At 34.7% G+C, this 21310-nt stretch overlaps 1 protein-coding gene across 1 annotated transcript; it reads right to left on the bottom strand.

The window, feature by feature from the left end:
* Nucleotides 1–2654: 2654 nt before the first annotated feature.
* Nucleotides 2655–15245, bottom strand: LOC123565969 (nose resistant to fluoxetine protein 6-like). The gene is made up of 13 exons (XM_053524258.1): nucleotides 15165–15245; nucleotides 13562–13748; nucleotides 11949–12101; nucleotides 10645–10795; nucleotides 9997–10095; nucleotides 9406–9614; nucleotides 9223–9233; nucleotides 8854–8933; nucleotides 6638–6653; nucleotides 5819–6091; nucleotides 5407–5596; nucleotides 4011–4153; nucleotides 2655–3419 (listed from the first exon to the last, which is right to left on the bottom strand). Exons 1-13 carry the CDS (start codon nucleotides 15243–15245, stop codon nucleotides 3297–3299), a joined length of 1716 nt encoding a protein of 571 aa, XP_053380233.1. The 3' UTR covers nucleotides 2655–3296.
* Nucleotides 15246–21310: the final 6065 nt, after the last annotated feature.

Raw genomic sequence — 21310 nt, 5'->3', positions numbered from 1 at the left:
GCAAGTTTTGTTAAGGAATGAACCCGGCTTACATTTCCAAATACCTAAGTTTTACGCACTTATCTTCGTTTATCACAAATCTTTAAAAAACTTTCATGATTTGGTTTAACAAATGTATTGTTTTCGGAGGGAGCATTTATGTAAAATCCGTGTGCTTCGTTCTTTCTTAAAAGATAAATTTTCACCCATTTAACATGTATGGGTGAAAAATATGACTGTTGAAAACGGTCGGTAATACTTTTGCTGAGCTCGAGAGTTAAAGTTTATGGACTATCCATTAACTCCTATGGCTGTATGCATATCTTTGCAGGTAAAACGTATTATTGTTAGAGATTTTACTAAAACTTAACCAATTTAAGAATTGACTCTGTTTCATTTCAAGCCTCTTTGTCAAATGTTACTGTGTTCCTCCACATCTGATTTAATTTTTACCAAACATACTCTTAGTTTATCGGCCCAATGCAAACGTTTAAATGTCTGCTGTCTAGGAAAAATTATTTTGACTACCCTTTAAACAGCAATGAACTAACTCATGCTACTAAGTACATAAATTTATTTTTCTCGACAATAATTCTACCACTCTTCTCAAGAGATGTAATTCGAAAAGATCAGACTATTATAGTTATTAAAACAATTAATAAACAGGAAAAATCAACAACAACACGTGTAGCGTTTGTTCATAGATAAAGATAAACTTCAAACGTTTCGGCGTTAAGCCTTCATCAGGGAAGAATAACGATAAAAACAACGGACGTGACGTCGTTAAAACAACGTCGCGTAAAAAGGCGGTAAAATGTATACAAAGTTTAGGTCTACATTATTTACAATGTTAAATGAATCCAAATACGTTTCTATAACCGAATTTAACAAACATACCGAGTAAATTGTCGGATCGTGTTTATACATAGTTTCCTATACTTTTTTTTAAACAATAAGGCAGAGACTGCATCAATTATTGGAAGCCCTTTTCGATAAATATCAAAATTATTATGCCATTTTTCATTTGTGAGTCGAGACAAAACCACTGAAAATTAATTGGAGTACATTCAACGTGGAGGTCACAGTAAGTTGTTTAAAATAATTTCGGCAGGCGACACAGGCTTACAGGAATACATTATGTATATCTGTGTAATGATGGTGTCCACTTACACTTTCTTTATGTCCAGTAACGACAGCATCAATATCTCTGACTTTGTAAAGTGTTTAGAAAGATTCTCCTGACTGAAGCTTTGATTTAGCCTTTTAACGCCTCAATGGCCTTTGTTTGTCATAAGAAGTATACCAAAGTATTCACACCAAGTAAAAAAGGGTTTGAAGAAAGGTTATTCTATTTTCTTATTATATATCAAATGCAGTTCTGGAAGTGAACTTGGATATGTTCTACAAAATAGAACGTGGACAGTCGAAAGTACCTGCAGTACGAGACAAAATGTGTAGTTCCAAAAAAGCTTACTTTGTATACGGTATTTCCAACAATTCAGTATTCAGTATATATGTTATGAATAGTGATGTCTCTGAGGTACATATTTCTAAAACCAATATTCACCTCATGGGTAATCTCCAAACACTAAATGGTTTATAATATAGATATCTCGCTTTCCGGGAATCGTTTATTTGTGTCACGGCTGCAAACGAAACAGCTGGCAAGAAATACTTGCATATGTATACATTGAACTTTTTGATAATTCAGCATCTCAGAAGGCTGCTCTTTCACAGATTTTGCAATAAGTGTAATAAAAGATTACAACTTAAATAGAGCGGCAATGCAGCTTGGATCTCGGCTGCGATTGTACCTACGAAATTAATGTCGGGCTGCCACAAAAGTACCAGATTATCTAAGTCCGTAAATGTTGTGATCAAAACACATTTCTCTTCCAAACTACTTCATTGATTAATTAGATTTATTATTTAATGAGATTACGTGGCACTTCCAAAATAATTATGAAAAGGCAAGCAGGTACATGTATGCAGAAAGTTAAGAAAAGTTTTTCATACTGAAAACTTTTATTACAGTTGTCGGTACTGTTTCTGCGAGCATTTATATTTAGATAAAATCAATAAGGAGTGAATGAAGAAACTTCTATATTAAACAAAATGACCTAACATGCACATCCATATTTACACAAATCAACACGTTCAGATGACGAGGCTGCTTTCTTATGCAAAACAGCAAAAGGTGATTTTTGAAGTTGCTCCATGTTTAAAAATGCAATCTCTCGAAGTTTCCTATTTGATCAGTGTCTACAAGCGTCATATCAACGAACATGACATAAATTTTCCGGCTCAAATTTGTCTCTTTACTAACTTGAATCTAAAGGTGGGTATTTCGTTTTAACCCTCAGACTGCTGGAGGCAAGTGATTCTGCCCTTGTGACCAGTGCAGACCGAGATCAGCCTTCACGTCCGTACAGTCTGATCATGGTCTGCAATATTCGCCATTCAGTCAGAAACTTTTTGGTAAGCACCCCTTTTGATAGTTAACGGTACATGTACTGTCCAAATTAAAAGATTGATAATTTCGTTATACAAATATTAGCAGTGTAAGGGTTAATGCAACAGAATGTCCTGTTTGAGATACTGAAGTTCTTTATTTACGACAAATCAAATGTAATCATTTACAAATTCAAACAACAGTTATTTCGGTCATTTTTATTTCTTACTGGATTGAACTTTATACTTCAGTTCAAAGTATTTTCTGACATAAAATGGTTTACATCATTATAAATCTAAAATCTAAAGCACACTATTCTAAACACTCTTTCTTCTCTGCTTTCATGGCATCGATTCTTGAAAACATGAAAACAACTTTATGGAGGGCATTGACATAACCTACATGTACATTCTCATTCATTTTGTTTTTGTTTTTAATTTATTGGGGGACGTTTTACCCGCTGCCGGATTAGACCTAAACTTCTGAAAATCACACACACTTTATTTGAATGTAAATTACACAACAAAAACAATGTTCATGCACTAAGACATCTTCCGTGCATGAACATTGGGATTTTTATGCAAACTCATCATAAAGCTGCTTAGGTATCCTGTTTGAAAAGCCCTCCTTCAGACGACATTCTGTTTCCAAGGTTATCTTCAATGTGTTACAATAAATATGACTATAGTATATTTACAAAATCAATAAAACATAAAAAATGTATGGCTACAGAAAAGTGTAACAACGAGGCTGTTGTTTACCATGTGCAGATTCAATTCCATAATGATCAACACATTATTATCGCTTCATACTGATTGATTGCAATTAACGAGTTTTGCATTAAAAATTTACTGTAGTTGGCAGTCTAGCTGTTTTTCTTTCTGCCTAGCAACACTTTTTCCAGTCCAATCATTGGGCATTCAAACGCCAGGGAAAGAAGAAAGGCAGCCGCATAAGATACACAAAGATGTCCCAAGAAAAGGTAAATCTGAAATGAAAGTGGCCCATGCTTAAATATGTATCGTTAGTTGCTCAACAACACATATTCATTACCTATATGACATTTTCCGTTAAAGATAAGGCTTTTTAAAACAAGTTGGTATTATATACAATTAGTGCCTTTTAAAAAGGTTGACATGAGTATTTACCGACCACCTTACGATAAATCATTATATTGACCAGACATAAAGCCAATAAATGTTTTACTATAAAATTCAATTTGCAGCATTTAGTCACTGTTTTCCAATGTTTTGGTCCAAACTCTGGTTACAGCAACCCATTATAGTGACGTCCAAATGTTATAACAACACTGTAGCCAGTCAATATATGATTATGGCTTCGCCTATAAGTCAATACCACTTTATACAGTCAGTTATCTTGAGACTGTGTGTAGACCACTAACAGAAGCATATTTGTCACATACAGATAATCACATATGTCACCTACAGTTATATTTCTTACAGAAGATTTATATGTAGCATTGACGCATAGCTGTACATTACGTTTTGATACGACTCTTGCAGTTTGTAGTACAGCTGCTGAAGTAAACACAAAAACAGATGATCATGTACACACTAACCATTTCAAGATCATACCAATGCATCATCGTTCTCCTACTGAAGATGTAAACATAAATCACGAGTGGGTGTACAAGGTATGCGCAGTATGTAAGTCGACTAAGAGGTATTATACCTCGCCATGACAGCAATGCATTCACAGGCCCTGTAATTAATTCATAACTAATGTTGTTTTCTTACAAGGCATTTACAATAGGTATGCACAAAATATAAGTCATCATAAAGATGTAACAACACGCCATGACAGCAATGCAAAAACAGGTCCTTTAATAAATTCATAATTTATTTACTTTTTGTACACAAGAAATACGTATCATGTAAGCGCAGAATGTAAATGGACTAAGACCTGAATAGAAAAATTAATGACAGCAAAGGTCTTTTCGAAAATTATATCTCGTCAAGATAGAGAGGCTTTTAAAGCGTCTTCAATTAAGCTCGTTATATCATTGTCAAAGGTATGCGAGCAAGGTATGTGCAGTAAGTAAAAGTTAGTATCCCACCATAGGAGCAAAACGTCTTTTGCCCCTAATACTAAAGAGCGCTCATTTTCTGTGGAAAATGCTTGTACATAAAGTATTTAAGTTCGTAAGTGGGCTACGATGAAACGATACCACGCCCTGACGGATTAGTTTATTGTCTATTTCGCATATAGTTTGTTATTTTTTGTTTGGTTACAATAAAGGTTAAGTGGTTCTTTGGCCTTCCAACTTAAGCACTTGAGGAAGACCATCGTTGCAAATCCAGCATTTATTTCTGATATGAGAGGGTAGATCGGTAGAATCATATATATTCTGTAAGCTAGATGGGCGTGGGGTGGGGTGGGGGTGGGGGTGGTGCGAGGTTTGGTGCATCTAAGGGGAAAAGTATGTTATATGTTAGGAATGAACCGAAAGAGAATTTGATTCGAAGATGGTCAACCAGTCGATCGATAATATGAGTTGATGTTCACTACCGTACAAAAGTAGTAAATTAAATGGAATCCGTTTGAAAATGTGAATTCGTGGTAAAATAGTTAACCATTTCATTTGTTACACATAAATCATCTGTGTTCTACATAGGAACAGTACTTGGTGTTGAAATACCGTTAAAATACACACAAAGGTTTTGTTTTAGCCTCGAGACATGTATAACTCATATTTCATCTTTTGGCATAATTATCATCACAACATATCATTAAATTTACAAACTAGACTTGATAATCTTAAAGTCGTTCCTAAAACAACAACCTATAAAATCCGTATTTAAAGACAAAATCATCAAGTCAACATACACAAACGGATCTAATATATATGCGTATACAGGGCAGAGATCTTAAAGTTATCCCATGCAAATATCACCAAAGTAACACTCAATACCCTGGAAATACTAAATGCGGCATCGTACGAGGAAACCACTTACCTCCGTATCCTGTTGCACAGGCAAATATCACCCAGGCAACACTCAATCCCCAGGCAGTTCTAGATGTGGCGTTATACAGGGCAGACACACTATTTGAAAAGTCAGGAGGAGAACCGTCAGATGTATATAGTCCATATAACACGCTTACTGCCATTGCTGTTGCTACGGACCATCCAACAAGGTTAACTACCTTTAAATCAAGAAACTGGCTATAAGAAATAATCAAAACTATAACTCAAATATGATAGTTTGGAAATGTCCAGCAGAAATGAAGCAAGACCCATCCAAATACTATCAACGACACACAGTTATTACAACTAGTCCATATACATGCTATTTCTACAAAGTCTGATAAAGCAAATAATTCCCAATCTACAGTCAAAATGGCAATGTGTCAATAAGCAGCTCAAACCTTCGACATCTTAACTTTGCATTCTGTCTTGTATAAAATATATCCAGTGAAGAAGCCGACAACGTATGGTCCAACCCGATTCCATGGTTTAATATACAACTTCATACCGACCGTTTGATCTTGACTAGAAATAAGAAGATTATTATTAAAATGCATTTCGATATCAGTTGCTACATATATACAAAAGACAGATGGGTTAAGTCTATTCGTGTAAGTTATTATTTCAGATATATCTGCATATAATAAAATAACGACATAATATTTCACAAATAACTTGTGTGTTATAAGTTGAGAAAGAATTTAGCCGGATGCGGATGACATGAGTATGAAACAAATTCATCCAATTCAAGTATGCAGACTGGTTATTTAAATATTAATTTGATTACGAGTAGCTACAAACCCAGAAATATTGATGTCTCAATGTTTACCAATATTTCTGTTGTATAAATAGTCACAGGATTAAGACTTCAGGAAAGATCATATTACAGAGCAAAAACACTGACTGACCTTATAAAAGACTAACCAGCAAAATGGCTAAATACAGCACGATTCAGCAGAGACATCAGGTATAATATATGCGCAAAGCAAAACGTTAATTACAAGAAATAAACCAGTCGGAAAGTTTTTGGATATTACATTAAAACAATTACACGTATTACTTTTAAAACCAGCTTGATAACAGGCAGAGTCGACTTTTGAATACTGTTGCATTTTTGCTCAATGTCCGTTTTCCTAAATGAAAAATTTTCCTACATGACTCACATAAATTCTCAATAGATTATAGATATTGTTAAATATATTATATATAAACATACTCACTCGAACACTATGTTCGCTTGAAAATTGTTATGACTAGATATCATGCCTGCGCTTATGAAGTTTCCAAGTATTAGTGCAAGACACGCAACAGCCCCGGCTACAGGTGAGCTAAGATAATACAGAAAATACTTTGTCAGAAACGTTTTTGTAGCAAAGCATGTAGTACAGCATTTTGTGACAAACCAGTTCAGTTATTGCAACATTAAAACGTCTTTATATTAAACTAGAGCTGTCACAGGAGTGACGAATGCTATTCACACAATACGGCCCGGTCACAGAAGTAGGCCAAGTAAGCCAACGTCAACAAATATTTTATGATGTTATGTCTGTGTATCAAAAATATTTTATTCTGTCACCTTTCATGACCGGAAACCACGAGTTTGGCAAATTTTAAGTTAGAAAGGGACCATAACTAAAACTAAAAATGGTGGTTTGTAGGCAAAGTTGAACCTAAACCTGTGTTACACTACCAAACTTTATTTAAATATGTCAAGCCTTTCATGAACTACTGTCTGAAAACCATGAGTTTGGCAAATGTTAAATTTGAAAGAGGCCATAACTACGTCAACAAAATGTTGGTTTGTAGCCAAAGTCGAACTTGTTTTGTAATTTATGATGTTACACCTGTGTAGTCTTAAGTGACCTCAGTATCAAATGTAATCTTAGACCAACGCATTCTCTAGTTATTTGGAAAAAAAGGTCTGGGTCACTGTGACATCGACCTTTGACTTACTGATCTCAAAATCAATAGGGGTCATTTGCTGATCATGACTAATCTTCCAGTCAAATTTCATGATCATAGGCCCAAGCGGTCTTTAGTTATCATGTGGAATCTGTTTAACTGTTTTCCTGGTCTCTGGGACCTTGACCTTTGATCTTCTGACTTTAAAATCAATATGGGTTAATTGCTGGGCATGTCCAACCTCTCTATCAGTTTTCATTATCCTAGGCTTACGCGTTCTCATATTATCATCAGAAAACGTTTTAAATGTTCCGGGTCAATGTGGACTTGACCTTTAACCTTCTGACACCAAAACTAATATGGATTATCTGCTTGGCATGATCAACCTCTCTATCAATTTTCATGATCCTAGGCTCAAGCGATCTCAAGTTATCATCCGGAAACGGTTTAACTGTTCTGGGTCACTGTGACCTTGATCTTTAACCTACTAAGTCTTACTTGACCCGTATTTCATGATGTCATGATGTTACACATGTGTACCAACATTCATTTAAACCTATCAAGCCATTCATTATTTATTGTCCGGAAACCATGAAAAATTACGGACCGTCAGACCGACCGACCGACAAGCATTTACTCCTATATACCCGCCCTCCCGAAAACAAAACAAAATAAAATGAAGAACAAAAAAAAAAAAAAAAAAAAAAAACACCTAAAACATCGTTTGTGGGAGTAAAATTAAGTATTTTTATGATACAGTTAAAACTTGCACAAAATTTGTTTCATTCACCGCCTTAACAGATTTCCTCTTTTCATAAAATAATATGTTACAGCCAGTCCCTTACAAACTGAACCGGGTGATCACAGGATGTAGCTATATGAATAGTACTTGCGTTTTATTTATCCAACGAAAGTTGATCATTGACTATGAACTTAACATTCCATATCTACTTTATCAGTTTCACCAATTTAAAATGATATGTGAAGATAAAAGACTACCTATCCGAGCTTTTATTCTGAAATCTATAGGAAGATCCTTTTAAAACAACCTCAGTAACTTGACTTTCCAATTTTTCTTGTAAATTGTAAATATATAATGAACTGTTCGAAACGATCATAAAAGGAATGGGAGATATAGCTAACCTCACATCAATTCTCTTTATAATTAAGGACATGTTTGACACCAAAAAGGCCAGAACCGAACTGTTCGGTTTTGTTTGTCCGATTCCATTCACTGCCCTTATTTACCACGAATATATTTCTACATGACAAACAAGACATTGAGTTGTAGACACATGAATTCACATACTTTATTTTGATGTAACGCAGTACCTTTTGTTTTAATGAAATGATATACCAACAACAAATAGACACCAGCAAAATACTTACAGGAAAAATGGAACCAGTACGTGCATTGCAAAAATGTTGAACTTCTATACTAACTTGAAAAACAGAACCAGTAAACTTACTAGAAAAGTGGAAATAGTTACGCTTAGTAGTAATCTTACTAGAAAAGCGCAACGTAAATACTTACTAATAAAGAGGAACCAGCATAAAAGGACTTATCACATAGAATTGCATGTCGTTGGCTAGGTACCAGCCCCATTCCATACACTAAAACAAAGCAGTCAATAATACGGGGATACCACGACATGTACCAAAGACGCTGGTAGAAGATTTCAACATTTCCAAGCAATAATTTTCTAGTACAAAGATATAAGTTTGTCAAAAAATACTATTACTAATCAACATTATAATTGAAAAGCATATAATGACTGAAATATACATCTAGAAACCGCTGAGACTCCTGCTAGAACTGCATGTGTTATTTCATATTTTATTGCTTATATAAGTCTAGAATATGCAAAACATTGATACATATAACACATTACAATAAACACACATATGACCAAGCTGATTTAAGTGAAAAGCAAATGTGTTAGACCACAAGTTTTTTCCTCAAATTAATGATGGCTTGTTTTGTGAATAAATGCTTCCTTGATATCACCAAATAACGTTTCTCTACTTTGTATCAATATTAACCCAATGTCGAAAATTCAGCAAACATGCCATGTATTATATCAACATGAAAACTCGGAAAAATTATTTTTAACACATTTAATCCTAACTTGTTTGTCTGCTTTGTAAACGTTATTGATGTATAATAAATTAGTCCACCAGGTGTCTTTGCATTCATTGACGTCTAAGCCTGTCTGTGGCCAGAATGGTCCGTATGCCCAGTATTTAAACGTTGGTACATACAACATGAGCAGTAGCATGTATGGTGGTGTCAACCTGGAAGCATAGTTTGAATGTAAAACAGTAACAGGTATAGACAAGAGAGTCTGTAAACAAATGTATAGCGCGTATAGAGATGTCAGACTAAAAGCAATATTAAAATGCAAATAAATTTTAATGTAGAAAGGTCAGACAGAAAGCAATATTTTAACGAAATCTTATAGCATGTATCCTGTCTGTAAGTATGTAAGTAACACTTAATGGTAAATATATATTATAAATCTTGTATTACATTGTATATATAATAGAGGGCTAAGACTTGAAGCAACACTTCACAATATGTTACAATATGTTGATTGCAGCATTGTTCAAGTCAACTCGTGAGGACCATCAGTTTCAAGTACATTATTGGAATATAGATCATCATATGACGTCATACCTCCAGTATCTATGAAAGTAAAACAACAGCCAGTTGAATTTTAACGCTCCTCCTCTTTTTTTCATCTCACGTAACGAAAGGTATGACACTAACAAACCACTGAAATTATAAAATCTCTCATGATAGTATGGCACACAAAAACTTTAAAAACTAGCCCAGTTAAAGAAGACGAATGTTAAGAAAATAATATATTTCATAATTGTTGTCTCTGAGACTCCAAGGGTGCTTAGGAAATGAAACAAAAATTGTAAATTAAAGTGTTAGCATCATAAAATTTAAAAGTATCTCTGATGAATTACCAAAACGATCACTAACGAACATGTGGTGTTAAGAGATCTTTAGAGAAAATCCAGCAAGTGTTATTTTTTTCTTATCAAGCAAAAACGTAGTCTAGCTGATATTTTCAAAGAAACTGTATCTGTACCCTTGGGGTTTAATACTTCATATAATTCACTGGATTGCATTGTTGCATCCTTTCAGTTTGCTAACATAGTTTATAAAGTTTCATAATAAAACAAAACGAAACAAAATAAAACCTAAAAAAGAAGAAAAAACGAAAGCAACTCACAACAGAAACAAAATAATTTACAACAAAACAAAACACACACAAAAAAAAAAATAAAACAAACACACAAACTTTAATATAACCTGAGGACGAAAAAGGTATCTACAGACAATGTTGCATTCATAATCGCCTGGAATGTGAATCGTTTGGCTATTTGTGGAATAAACGTTGCCAAATTGTCAACAAAAATAAAAGTATTTAATGTAAGAACGTACGAAAATTGTTTCTGATTTTCTAGCAAAATGACTAAAGTTTTGTATAAGTTACACTACGGTATATCTGATCGCTTGCGAGCATGTCATAGGATATTATTCGTCTAATTTAATCACTACATAAACAGTTTAGCATAAATATTAGGGAAGTATAAAATCAGTTGCTAAAAAAAACTGATCAAATGTCAATGTATATGACATACGAAATAATATTAGTCTATTTACCATAATTTATAACAAGGTGGGGGAAGCGGGGGAGGGGGGTGGGTGGCTCCGTGGTTAGGCTGTTAACGTCGTTGGCTTCAAATCAATTGCCCCTCATCGATGTGGGCTAGAGCCTCAGTCAGGGCGTTAAATTTTCCATGTGAGGAAGCAATCCAGCTGGATTACGAAAGGTCGGTGGTTCTAGCCAGTTGCCTGCTCGTGATGAAATAATACACGGAGGGGCACCTGGGGTCTTCCTCCACCATCAAAGCTGGAAAAGTCGCCATATGACCTATAATCATATGACTTATATTTGTGTCGGTGCGACGTTAAACCCAACAAAATAAATAAATAAATAATCAGTAACAAACTTAACTGAGAGGTTAAAAGGCCGCGATAGTTTAATGACATAATCTTTGAGAGCGGGAGGTCGCGAGTTCGCCTGGTCAAATCGTCTGTCGCTCTAATTTGAAACCTCGCTTTGAGTAAAGAATTCTTTAAAGTAAGGAAGTCATCCAGCTTGTTTACGGAAAGTATGTTGCTCTATATACTTAGGTCCTCAACTGAGCCTGAAATCACTTAGGTGATAAAATCTGTAAAAAGATACTTTGGAAGCATATACGGTTTGACTGAGTCTGTTCATGAGAGGTCATGAAATGTGGAACACATCTCACGCCCCTATCACCTTATTAACGGAAACTCTAATACATATATATATTGAATGGACTTCATGATCCCAAAGGACCAGAAAACAACACTGAATCCAGGTTCGGGTAGACGTTTTATAGCAGCACACGGCAGTTAAAGATTGCTGTCGTGATAGTTAATAAAATCGTTAAACTAGGAACTTCCTCCACCAGCAAATGCTAAAAATGCGTATGTACTTAAGATAGTATAGGTCTAACTAAATCCTTACGAAAGAAAGAAATATATTTAAGCAAGCTATAATAATCTTACCCGTTAAGTTTAGCCCAATGACATATACATGTCCAGAATAACCCAGGTCATACTGAGGAAGCGGATTCCATTGACGCTGGTCAGCGTTCCCTTTGGCTGATTAGTGTTCAGGATTTTTGGAGCATTTGTGTACACAGAAAAAGAGAGTAGCAGCTTCTCAGGTATACCTGTAATTGGCGATTGTTTACATTAAATTTAAGTTGAATTTTCCCTACTTGTGGCGTGTAATTCAAAGATGGAGTTATTCCTGAACATACCTACGAAAAACAGCATTGATATAGTACACTGAAGTTTAGCACTGAAAATCTATTTTGCTGTTACATGTAGTACATACATGTTGACTACATGTACTACGATAATCATTCCTGAAACGTTTTTTCGACCTTGTTGATGAAAACAACGGACCAAATCAGTTTTTAACTTAATTCTTAAAGTGCATTTCTGTCTGCAGAGATGTGAAAAAGACTCACATGCCAATGTTGGTATTAAGCTATTCAGAAGTTTTATACTACTACGGCAATATTTCCGGCAAACTAATCGCAGTTAAAAGAATATATACGATCCAAAATGACAGCTACAATCTTTGATAGAAGATAACTAATAAAAAGTATCCAAAACATTTTGAAAAATGAACAAGGCTTTAGGGTATGTAGATTTGCTTATGGTCAGGGCCAACAAAAGCATAATAATACAGGGCTTACGTGTCTTGAGGCGATATTGGCATACTACAACGAAATGCAATTTTGACCCGAAAATTGTACCAAATATGCAATAATATCAAGTATATGCAATAATTTAAAAACTATTTTACTCCAGATTGCCAAAAACCATAGTGATAGAAGTTATATTCCCCTCCCTGTAAATATTTAGCATACATCTGCTGTTATTATCGCTGTCAAGGGATGACGAGTAAAGATATGTCAGCAATGGGATCACGTGCTGTTAACACTCGACTTTTATAAACGCGCTTTCCATGGCGAGACGTAACGGTACAAGGGGCCTAGAAAACACTTTATGTAACTAAAAATAGCTAATCGACATGAACTGTTTGTACGATTTGTGGTATAATAATAGCGTTAAAGACCCATCACGACATAGTGATCTACATTTTTTTCAGCCACAAAAAACTACGTAAAATTCATCCGTATAATACAGGAAATATACAGATATAGTACAAGTTATCAGGTGGACAATTTAGGCCCTTCCTGAATAAATGTGTTTTCACAACTTCACAACTTCATCTGCAAACTTTTTCAGGCAATCTCTTTTCAGAATAGTTTTGAAAATATAGATTAATAACTATCTTACACTGAAGAGGTAAACAAAATGTGATTGAACTGTAAATAAATGTACTAATTTCTGTACATATTGCTATATTAGTTCAAAAAAATGTTAAGACATTGATCACATTGTCTTGGCCTAATATATGTCACTGTTAGTTTGTAACTAAATACTTGTACATCTCTTTTTTTCATGCAAATCATGTATAACTACCATAATGAAAATACGAAAGAATACAGTTATTTTGTGGCGCGTTTTTTATGCGTGTTTATATTCTATTGTAGCAAATCTCCTCGAGGAAGCATTTGCTATTCTAACATTATGATTTAATTCTGTTGAGTTGTACCTGGTTTATAAGGTGCTTTATCGGGACTTATTTCACCGTTTGTTGCCTTTTCCAAGTCAGTGAATCCGTTTGACAGTTCGCCATTCTTGTGGACTTTCATATCACCGTTTGATAAATCCTCTTTTGAAATCGAGTGATTATATGCGGCGTTATCGACTCCATTAACAGCTTTAATGTCACTTTTTTGCTAAAATACCCAATAGTGTATGAGAAAGAAAATGTGACAATTATAATTCTTAATCAAATCTTTTAGTGTTTAAATCTATTAGTTTCAATTTTTGAGTCAGATTTGAGAACCAAATGGCGTAATCAGAATGCATTTGTAAGAGTGATGTTATGCGTTACTTTGCTCTATATTCTCCACTTAGAGTTTTGTCTATGCTTGCACCGCGCAGTATTTTTAAATGGCGCGATTTTTGTTAAAATAATTGACTACATGTTTGAGTCCTACTATAGTCTGCCAGCAAAACAATATCACGAAGGTTAATAAATTAAGTTAGTAAATAAATAAATAAATATAAAATTATATATTTAGATATCGAGCTCCACTATTCGGTTAAGGTCATCAAGGTGTTACTAGTATACTTAGTTATTTTAAAGCAACCTTTTCTGTTTTGAGTATTGCTTATATCTTACTGTTAATTCATATAAACACTGTTCAGCATACGAACAAAGTATGTGCAGGGGCTGTGTTATACATTGGTTATTTCTAAGGTTAAAGTTCTTCGGCAACCTTTGTTTTTCTGTCATATCTTTGTTACTATTGTTTATATCTTACTGTAAGTTCACATAAACATTGTCCAGTATACAAAGAAAGTATGTGCAGGGGCTGGGCCCATTATACCCAAGTCAAGGTCACAAAATTGTTACACTTGGGATTATTTTCATGTAATTTTTTTTTTTTTTCGAAACCTTCGTTTATAGACATATCTTTGGTATTTTAAAAGATAATGACTTGAAAATAAAAACATTTCTTTACAGTTGTCATCTACATATGTGGTTACAATCCCCATAACTCCTATTGTATTATTGACAGAATTAAAACCCTTTCATACTTTAAGTTTTTTTTTTTTGGAAATCTTAGTTTTCTGGATATAACTTTATTACAATATAAGATAAAGACTTGAATCTTGAAACGTATCTTTATCATCACCATCTGCATGAGAGGTAACAATCCTTATAACACTATTTTGTATTTTTGACCAAATTTTAATTATACTCCTTTGCTCCTTTCATACATTTTTTGTTGTTGACAACTTTCGTTTTCTGGACAAAACTTTGGTGCTATATAAGATAATGACTTGAAATTCAAAATATTTCTTTACCATCATCATCTGCATGTGTGGTATCTGCTCTTGACAGAATTATGCCCCTTGTTGTATCTTCCTTTGAAAGCAGAGGTCTCTTATTAAGACGTATATTCATTCTATTGTCAAATTGTCGAAGAGTGGAGCGCGCTGTCTTACGCACAGCTCTTGTTAATTGATTACAATCTAGTGTGTGCATGATTGTTGTACATTCTATTTACGATGCGTCGCCGGCGCCGTTCGCTATGTTTGTTTAACCTTCCCTTAAACAGATGTTAAACAATTCAAATGTTTACCTTATTATTTGTACTTATATGTGAATGTCTGAAGCTCCTTACAGTATGTTTTGCAACTCTCTTTTTCTCGTTTATGGACATTTTCGCCGCTAAATTAAACATTCTGTTTACGATGCGTCGCCGGCGCCGGTCGCTCTGCTTTTTGAACGTTCTTTTAAAACAAATGGTAAACAATTCAAATGTTTACCTTACTACATGTACATATATGTAAATGTCTGAAGCTCCTTAAAGTATGTTTTGCAACTCTCTTCTTCTCGTATGTGGACATTCTCGTCGCTAAATTATTGCCCAAACTGTTTTTAATGTAAAAATATTTTTCGTATATAATCGTAATTTTTGCATGTCAGATTTTATGAAAAAAATATACGAGGTATTTTTGTCACTTGATCGTTGTTCTTAGAAAATTTGAGTTTACTGGTTGGTATTTTTGTTTGGGACCACCTTTTATCAAAAACTATAAGTATAGCTTTGAAATTTTGCACTTGTTTAGTATAGTTAGTTGACTGTATTAGGCCAAGAACCACAATTATGATATGCATTTTGTCAAGATTACGGCCCTTTTTGAACATGATTTGCTAGGTAAAAATTTATTTAAGCCCACTTTTTCTGAAAAGCTGTTAGTAGGACAGCTTTGAAACTTTCCACACTTATTCATTATCGTTATTTGACTGTGTGGGCCATGGATGATGATTCTGATATGCATCTTGTCAGAATTATGACCCTTTTAGTAATCAGAAAATTCTGTGATTTATGCTATTTTTTTGTTTTTGTTTAGGTCATCCTTTTCTCAAAAGCTACAAGAGGTACAGTCTTGAAACTATGTACACTTGTTTATCATCATTCATTGTCAATATAGGCCAAGAACCATGACTCTGTCCAATAACTATTTGAATACTTTAATGAACCGGATCTTTCATACGGAATATCTAGAATTCCTACTTATGCTTCTAGAAATATGTACCATTGTTAAATTCGTCCTTTATGGATCCTACCGCTTTATTCTTTTTTTCTCCATTTTTGTTTTTGTTTTCATCTATCCTTTCCCCTTAATAAGACCACTAGAAGAATGCTGATTGTTGCTGATTTCAGAATCATGTCCCGAAAATTCTGTAAATCTTGTTCGTGTCCTGGTCTGCGATGGGTTTCGAGGTGCCGCTCTGTCTCTGTTCTCCTTATGACCCTTAGTGAACGTATTACGTAAGTCTTAAATTGGAGACAGGGAGGTGCGTAGCGAGGATGAATCTTCTTTCTCCGACTGGATCTACTTGCTGCATAGCCAAATTATACTTGTTTCCTGCACATTGCTATAGATTTGTCTCATTTGTCCCTGCTGTTTCATTACTATTATCTGGAGACGTGCATCCTAACCCAGGTCCTTCAAATGATTCCTCCGGCGAATCATCGGTTTGCAGTGATACTGATTCTGAATCTATAAATATCCTGAATAGTGGTCTAAGTATTATGCATGTGAACATTCAAAGTCTCCGGCCAAAACTAGATATTCTTGAAGCAGAGGCACAACAATATGACATTCTTATCTTCTCTGAAACCTGGTTGGCACATGATGTTAAAGACGAATCTCTCAAGATATCTAATTTCAACCTGCCTTTCCGATGCGATCGAGTTGGAAGACTTGGCGGTGGTGTTTGTATTTATCTTCGTGATAATATACATGGAAAAATAAGAAATGACCTTTCCTTACCAGGTCTTGAGGCACTATGTGTTGAATGCGTCTACCAAAATAAGTCCTTACTACTTGGCGGGTTCTACCGTCCTCCCGATGCAAATAATCACTATTGGTCTTTAATAGAAGAGAGCATCGATAGAGCACACAATACAAATATTCAAAACATCATAATTGCAGGCGATTTCAATTATAATATGAAAGGCCCCGACTCAAATAAAATGAACAACCTGATTAGTTCATACAACTTTATTCAAACTATTGACGAACCTACCCATTTTACAGAAAGTTCCAGTACTCTTATTGACATTTTTATCATTAAAAACCAAAACAGTGTTCTAACCAGTTTTGTAACTGATCCGTTTATCCCTGATCTAACTAGATATCACTGCCCAATAGTCCTTGTCTTGAAAATGAGAAAACCAATAACACAGTGCTATAAAAGACACATATGGAAGTACGATCAAGGAGATTATGACACCTATCGAAACACTCTTGGCTCGACAAATTGGCAAGAAATTCTATCTAATGAAGACCTTGACTTAGTAGCATCTAAAATAACAACCACCATCAACGAAGCAGCTAAAATTTCAATTCCAAACAAGACCGTTACGATTCGTCCTAACGATGTTCCCTGGTTTAACTCTAATATTCGAAAACTTATCCGTCGAAGAAACCGAATTCACAATACAGCAAAATCGCGAAATACCGACTATCATTGGGAAAAATTCCGCCGAATGAGAAACGAAGTAATAAAAGAAATTAAAAAGGCAAAAACCCAATACCAAAATTTTATAATTGAGAAAATAAATACAAATGCACTTACTTCAAAAAATTGGTTCAAATTAGCTAAAACTGTTCTCAAACTTGAAAAATCTAATCAAACAATTCCAGCATTGATAAATGGTGACACTATAGCCAATACTAACCTAGAAAAAGCAAACTTTCTGAATGTCTTCTTCAGTAAACAGTCCTCCATTAACGATACAAACAAAGAACTACCAAACTTACACTTCACAGCAGAATCCGTCCTTACCAGCATTAATATACTTCCTCAGGATGTAGCAGATGCCATATCAAACACTGATCCTTCTAAAGCCTCCGGCCCAGACTTGATTAGCCCTCGACTGCTGAAGGAAGCAATGGACGAGTTGTGTTCTCCACTATCTGAATATTTCAATCGACTTCTGTCCAATTCCTATGTCCCAACAGGTTGGAAAAAGGCTAATGTAACCCCAGTATTTAAAAAATCCGATCCATCAAATCCTAGTAATTACAGACCTATTTCTCTCCTCTCATGTCTTGGAAAAATTATGGAAAGATGTATCCATAAGTATTTATACAACTTCCTTATGTCAAACAAGCTTTTGACACCACTTCAATCTGGATTCATCAAAGGTGATTCTACCACAAATCAACTTCTCTACATATACAATGATTTCTGCAAAGCCTTAGACGAAGGAAAAGAAATAAGGGTCGTGTTTTGCGATATATCTAAGGCTTTTGACCGTGTCTGGCATAAGGGGCTCATACAGAAACTATCTTCTATTGGTATCCGAGGTACACTTCTTACTTGGTTTAAGTCTTATCTCTCTGACAGAAAACAACGTGTTGTCATTAACAACGCTTATTCTGAATGGCAAACAGTTCCCGCTGGAGTGCCACAAGGTTCTATCTTAGGCCCCCTTTTATTTCTTATATACATCAATGACATAGTCAATGAAGTAAACTCAAACATCAGACTCTTTGCAGATGACACAAGTCTTTATGTAATCGTAGACCATCCATTAACTGCAGCTCATACTCTAAATACAGACTTAGATAAGATTCACAACTGGGCGAACAAATGGCTCGTAGATTTCAATCCTTCCATAACTGAAACGCTCCTAATCTCAAGAAAAAAGAACAAAGCAAATCACCCAGTCTTAACAACAACATTCCAATCAAAGCTGTCGAACATCATAAACACCTTGGCATTACTTTTGACAACAACGGGAAATGGCAGTCACATATCACAGCAACCACATCTAAAGCATGGCAAAGATTAGGAATATTAAGATCTTTGAAATTTATACTTAACAGAAAGTCTCTTGAACAGTTATACATATCCTTTATCCGACCTCTCCTAGAATACAGTGACTCTGTCTGGGACAATTGTACCATAGAAGAAAAAAGAAATATTGAATCCGTACAAATTGAGGCAGCGAGAATTGTAACGGGTGCAACAAAATTATGTAACATAGAAAAACTTTATATTGAACTCAAATGGGAAAAATTAGCCGACAGAAGAAAAAAACATAAACTGACAACCTTTTACAAAATGAATCACAATATCGCCCCAGATTACTTATCTCAACTCATTCCAGGTCAAACACAATCAAGATATAATCTCCGTAACATCAATAATACCCCTCAAATTAATACACGTACTCAGTTGTATAAAGACTCCTTTTTACCTTCTGTTATACGTGACTGGAATTCTCTTCCTGAATCAACTAAACTAGCCCCATCTCTGTCTGCTTTCAAAAACAAACTCAACACAAACTGCCAAAAACCCCACTCTTACTATTATCATGGTACAAGAAATGAACAAGTACTTCACACAAGACTACGGCTAGGATGTAGTTCTTTAAATCATGACCTTTTTCGAAAATCAATTACTGAATCACCCTATTGCTCTTGTGGTGAAATCGAAACTGTAAATCACTTTCTTCTCGCATGTCAAAAATATTCTGCTCAAAGACAAAGATTCTTTTCAACTTTGCCTTGTCCTGTAACGTACCAAAACTTGATATATGGGTCGGAAAATCTTTCTACTGATCAAAATGCTCTTGTCTTTTCAACAGTACAGAAATACATCCTCGCTACTGGGCGATTCACATCGTAGTCTGATCCACGAACTCAATAACTTACTTGTATGTTGTCTTCTGAAGACGAGTAGCACTCAGCATTCAATATCTTTGAAGTATTAATTTGATCCTACAATTCTTTTGTCCCCTCTTCTTTGATGGTCTATTATTTATTTTTTATATATAAATATTTTTTTTTCTTCTCTACTCTCCAAAATATGTTTGCTTAAGTAGTCGTACACTAAACATCGCAAGACAAACTTTCAAGGAGCTGTATTAATATAAGCCTCTACAGGCTTGTTTACATATCCTTAGACTAGAAAGCTATGTTCATGTTATTATTTATTGCTATATAAAACTGTTTGACTTTGTGTATAATTTATAATGAAAATAAATATTGTTTAAACTAAGAGTGATGTTTGATTAATTGTTTAAGTCGCCTGCTATTTCAGTGAACAAACACTGGTATTTAGAAGAGTGCAGTTGGTTACAATATGCGTAATCAATGTACCTTAACTTTTATACACTACACTACACTACACTATAAACGTTATTCAGTGGTATTCTATACGGAATACTATGCATTGCTTATTGTTTGAAGCATACTGTCCACTATTTTATGTCCACAAATGAGGGACATAGTAGTGAACATAACATCAGTTTTACGTACCGTTTAACAGAAAATCGAAAATCTGATTCTCTTTTGATGACATCAAATATCAGATCATATGACCGTATAATTCATTTACCGTTTTATCCTTTTTAGTCACCTTCCGGAGGAAGTGTTGAATAATGACGTCATAAGTTGTTGCTATCACAATAACAGCTGCAAATATGGAACCTACAATTCTGAAATACCACGTAAATCACTAAAGAGCAAAGTGCAAAGAAGTTGGATATGAAAAAGTGTTGTATTATATTATCGCTTTTTAGGTTAATACTTCATTATTTTGGGATAATTACCCAAACAAATACATGATGACGTACGGGGCTTCGGACTGAATATCATTATTTATTTTCAGGGCAATTTTCGCGTAATTACGAAGGGCACTCCCACAATAATGTCGTTTTACCTATGTATTATTTATAATAAAAACACAAATACTTCACTAGCTCCTATTTGCAATTACAAGAGCACAGTTATGCATGACAGCAATAGATTTTCCAATCTGACACATTTGTCGCTTACGCTACTTACGTTACTCACGGTATAATACTTACGTGACTGCAAGAGCCTTATCTGTGAACTCGAGTGATTTCTCTTGACAGCTCATGTACATCTTTGGAATTGTCATGTTAAGTCGAAGAAGGCGGGTCACTGAAATCAAAGATTATATTTGATTTTCCAGCATTAAATCCAAAACACAACATTTTCATCTACGCAAAGTTCATCCATAAAGTAATATTAACAAGACTTGCGAGTGTAGGTTGTAAATTTTCAAGTGTCTTACCAATATTCATCAATGCTGAACCATCTGCACTAGAACATGTATCAGGAAGGCACATACCAATATTCAATCCCAATGGACCAACAAAACTTAGTACTGTCTGTTTAAACAAAAAAGTACAAGTACATAACAGTTGTTGCGCCAGAAGTTTTGTTTCTACGACTT

This window comes from Mercenaria mercenaria, chromosome 15 (assembly GCF_021730395.1).
Source record: "Mercenaria mercenaria strain notata chromosome 15, MADL_Memer_1, whole genome shotgun sequence".
Taxonomy (NCBI): Eukaryota; Metazoa; Mollusca; class Bivalvia; order Venerida; family Veneridae; genus Mercenaria; species Mercenaria mercenaria.
Note: the sequence above shows the minus strand (reverse complement) of the source record. Positions and strands in the feature narration are given on the sequence as shown.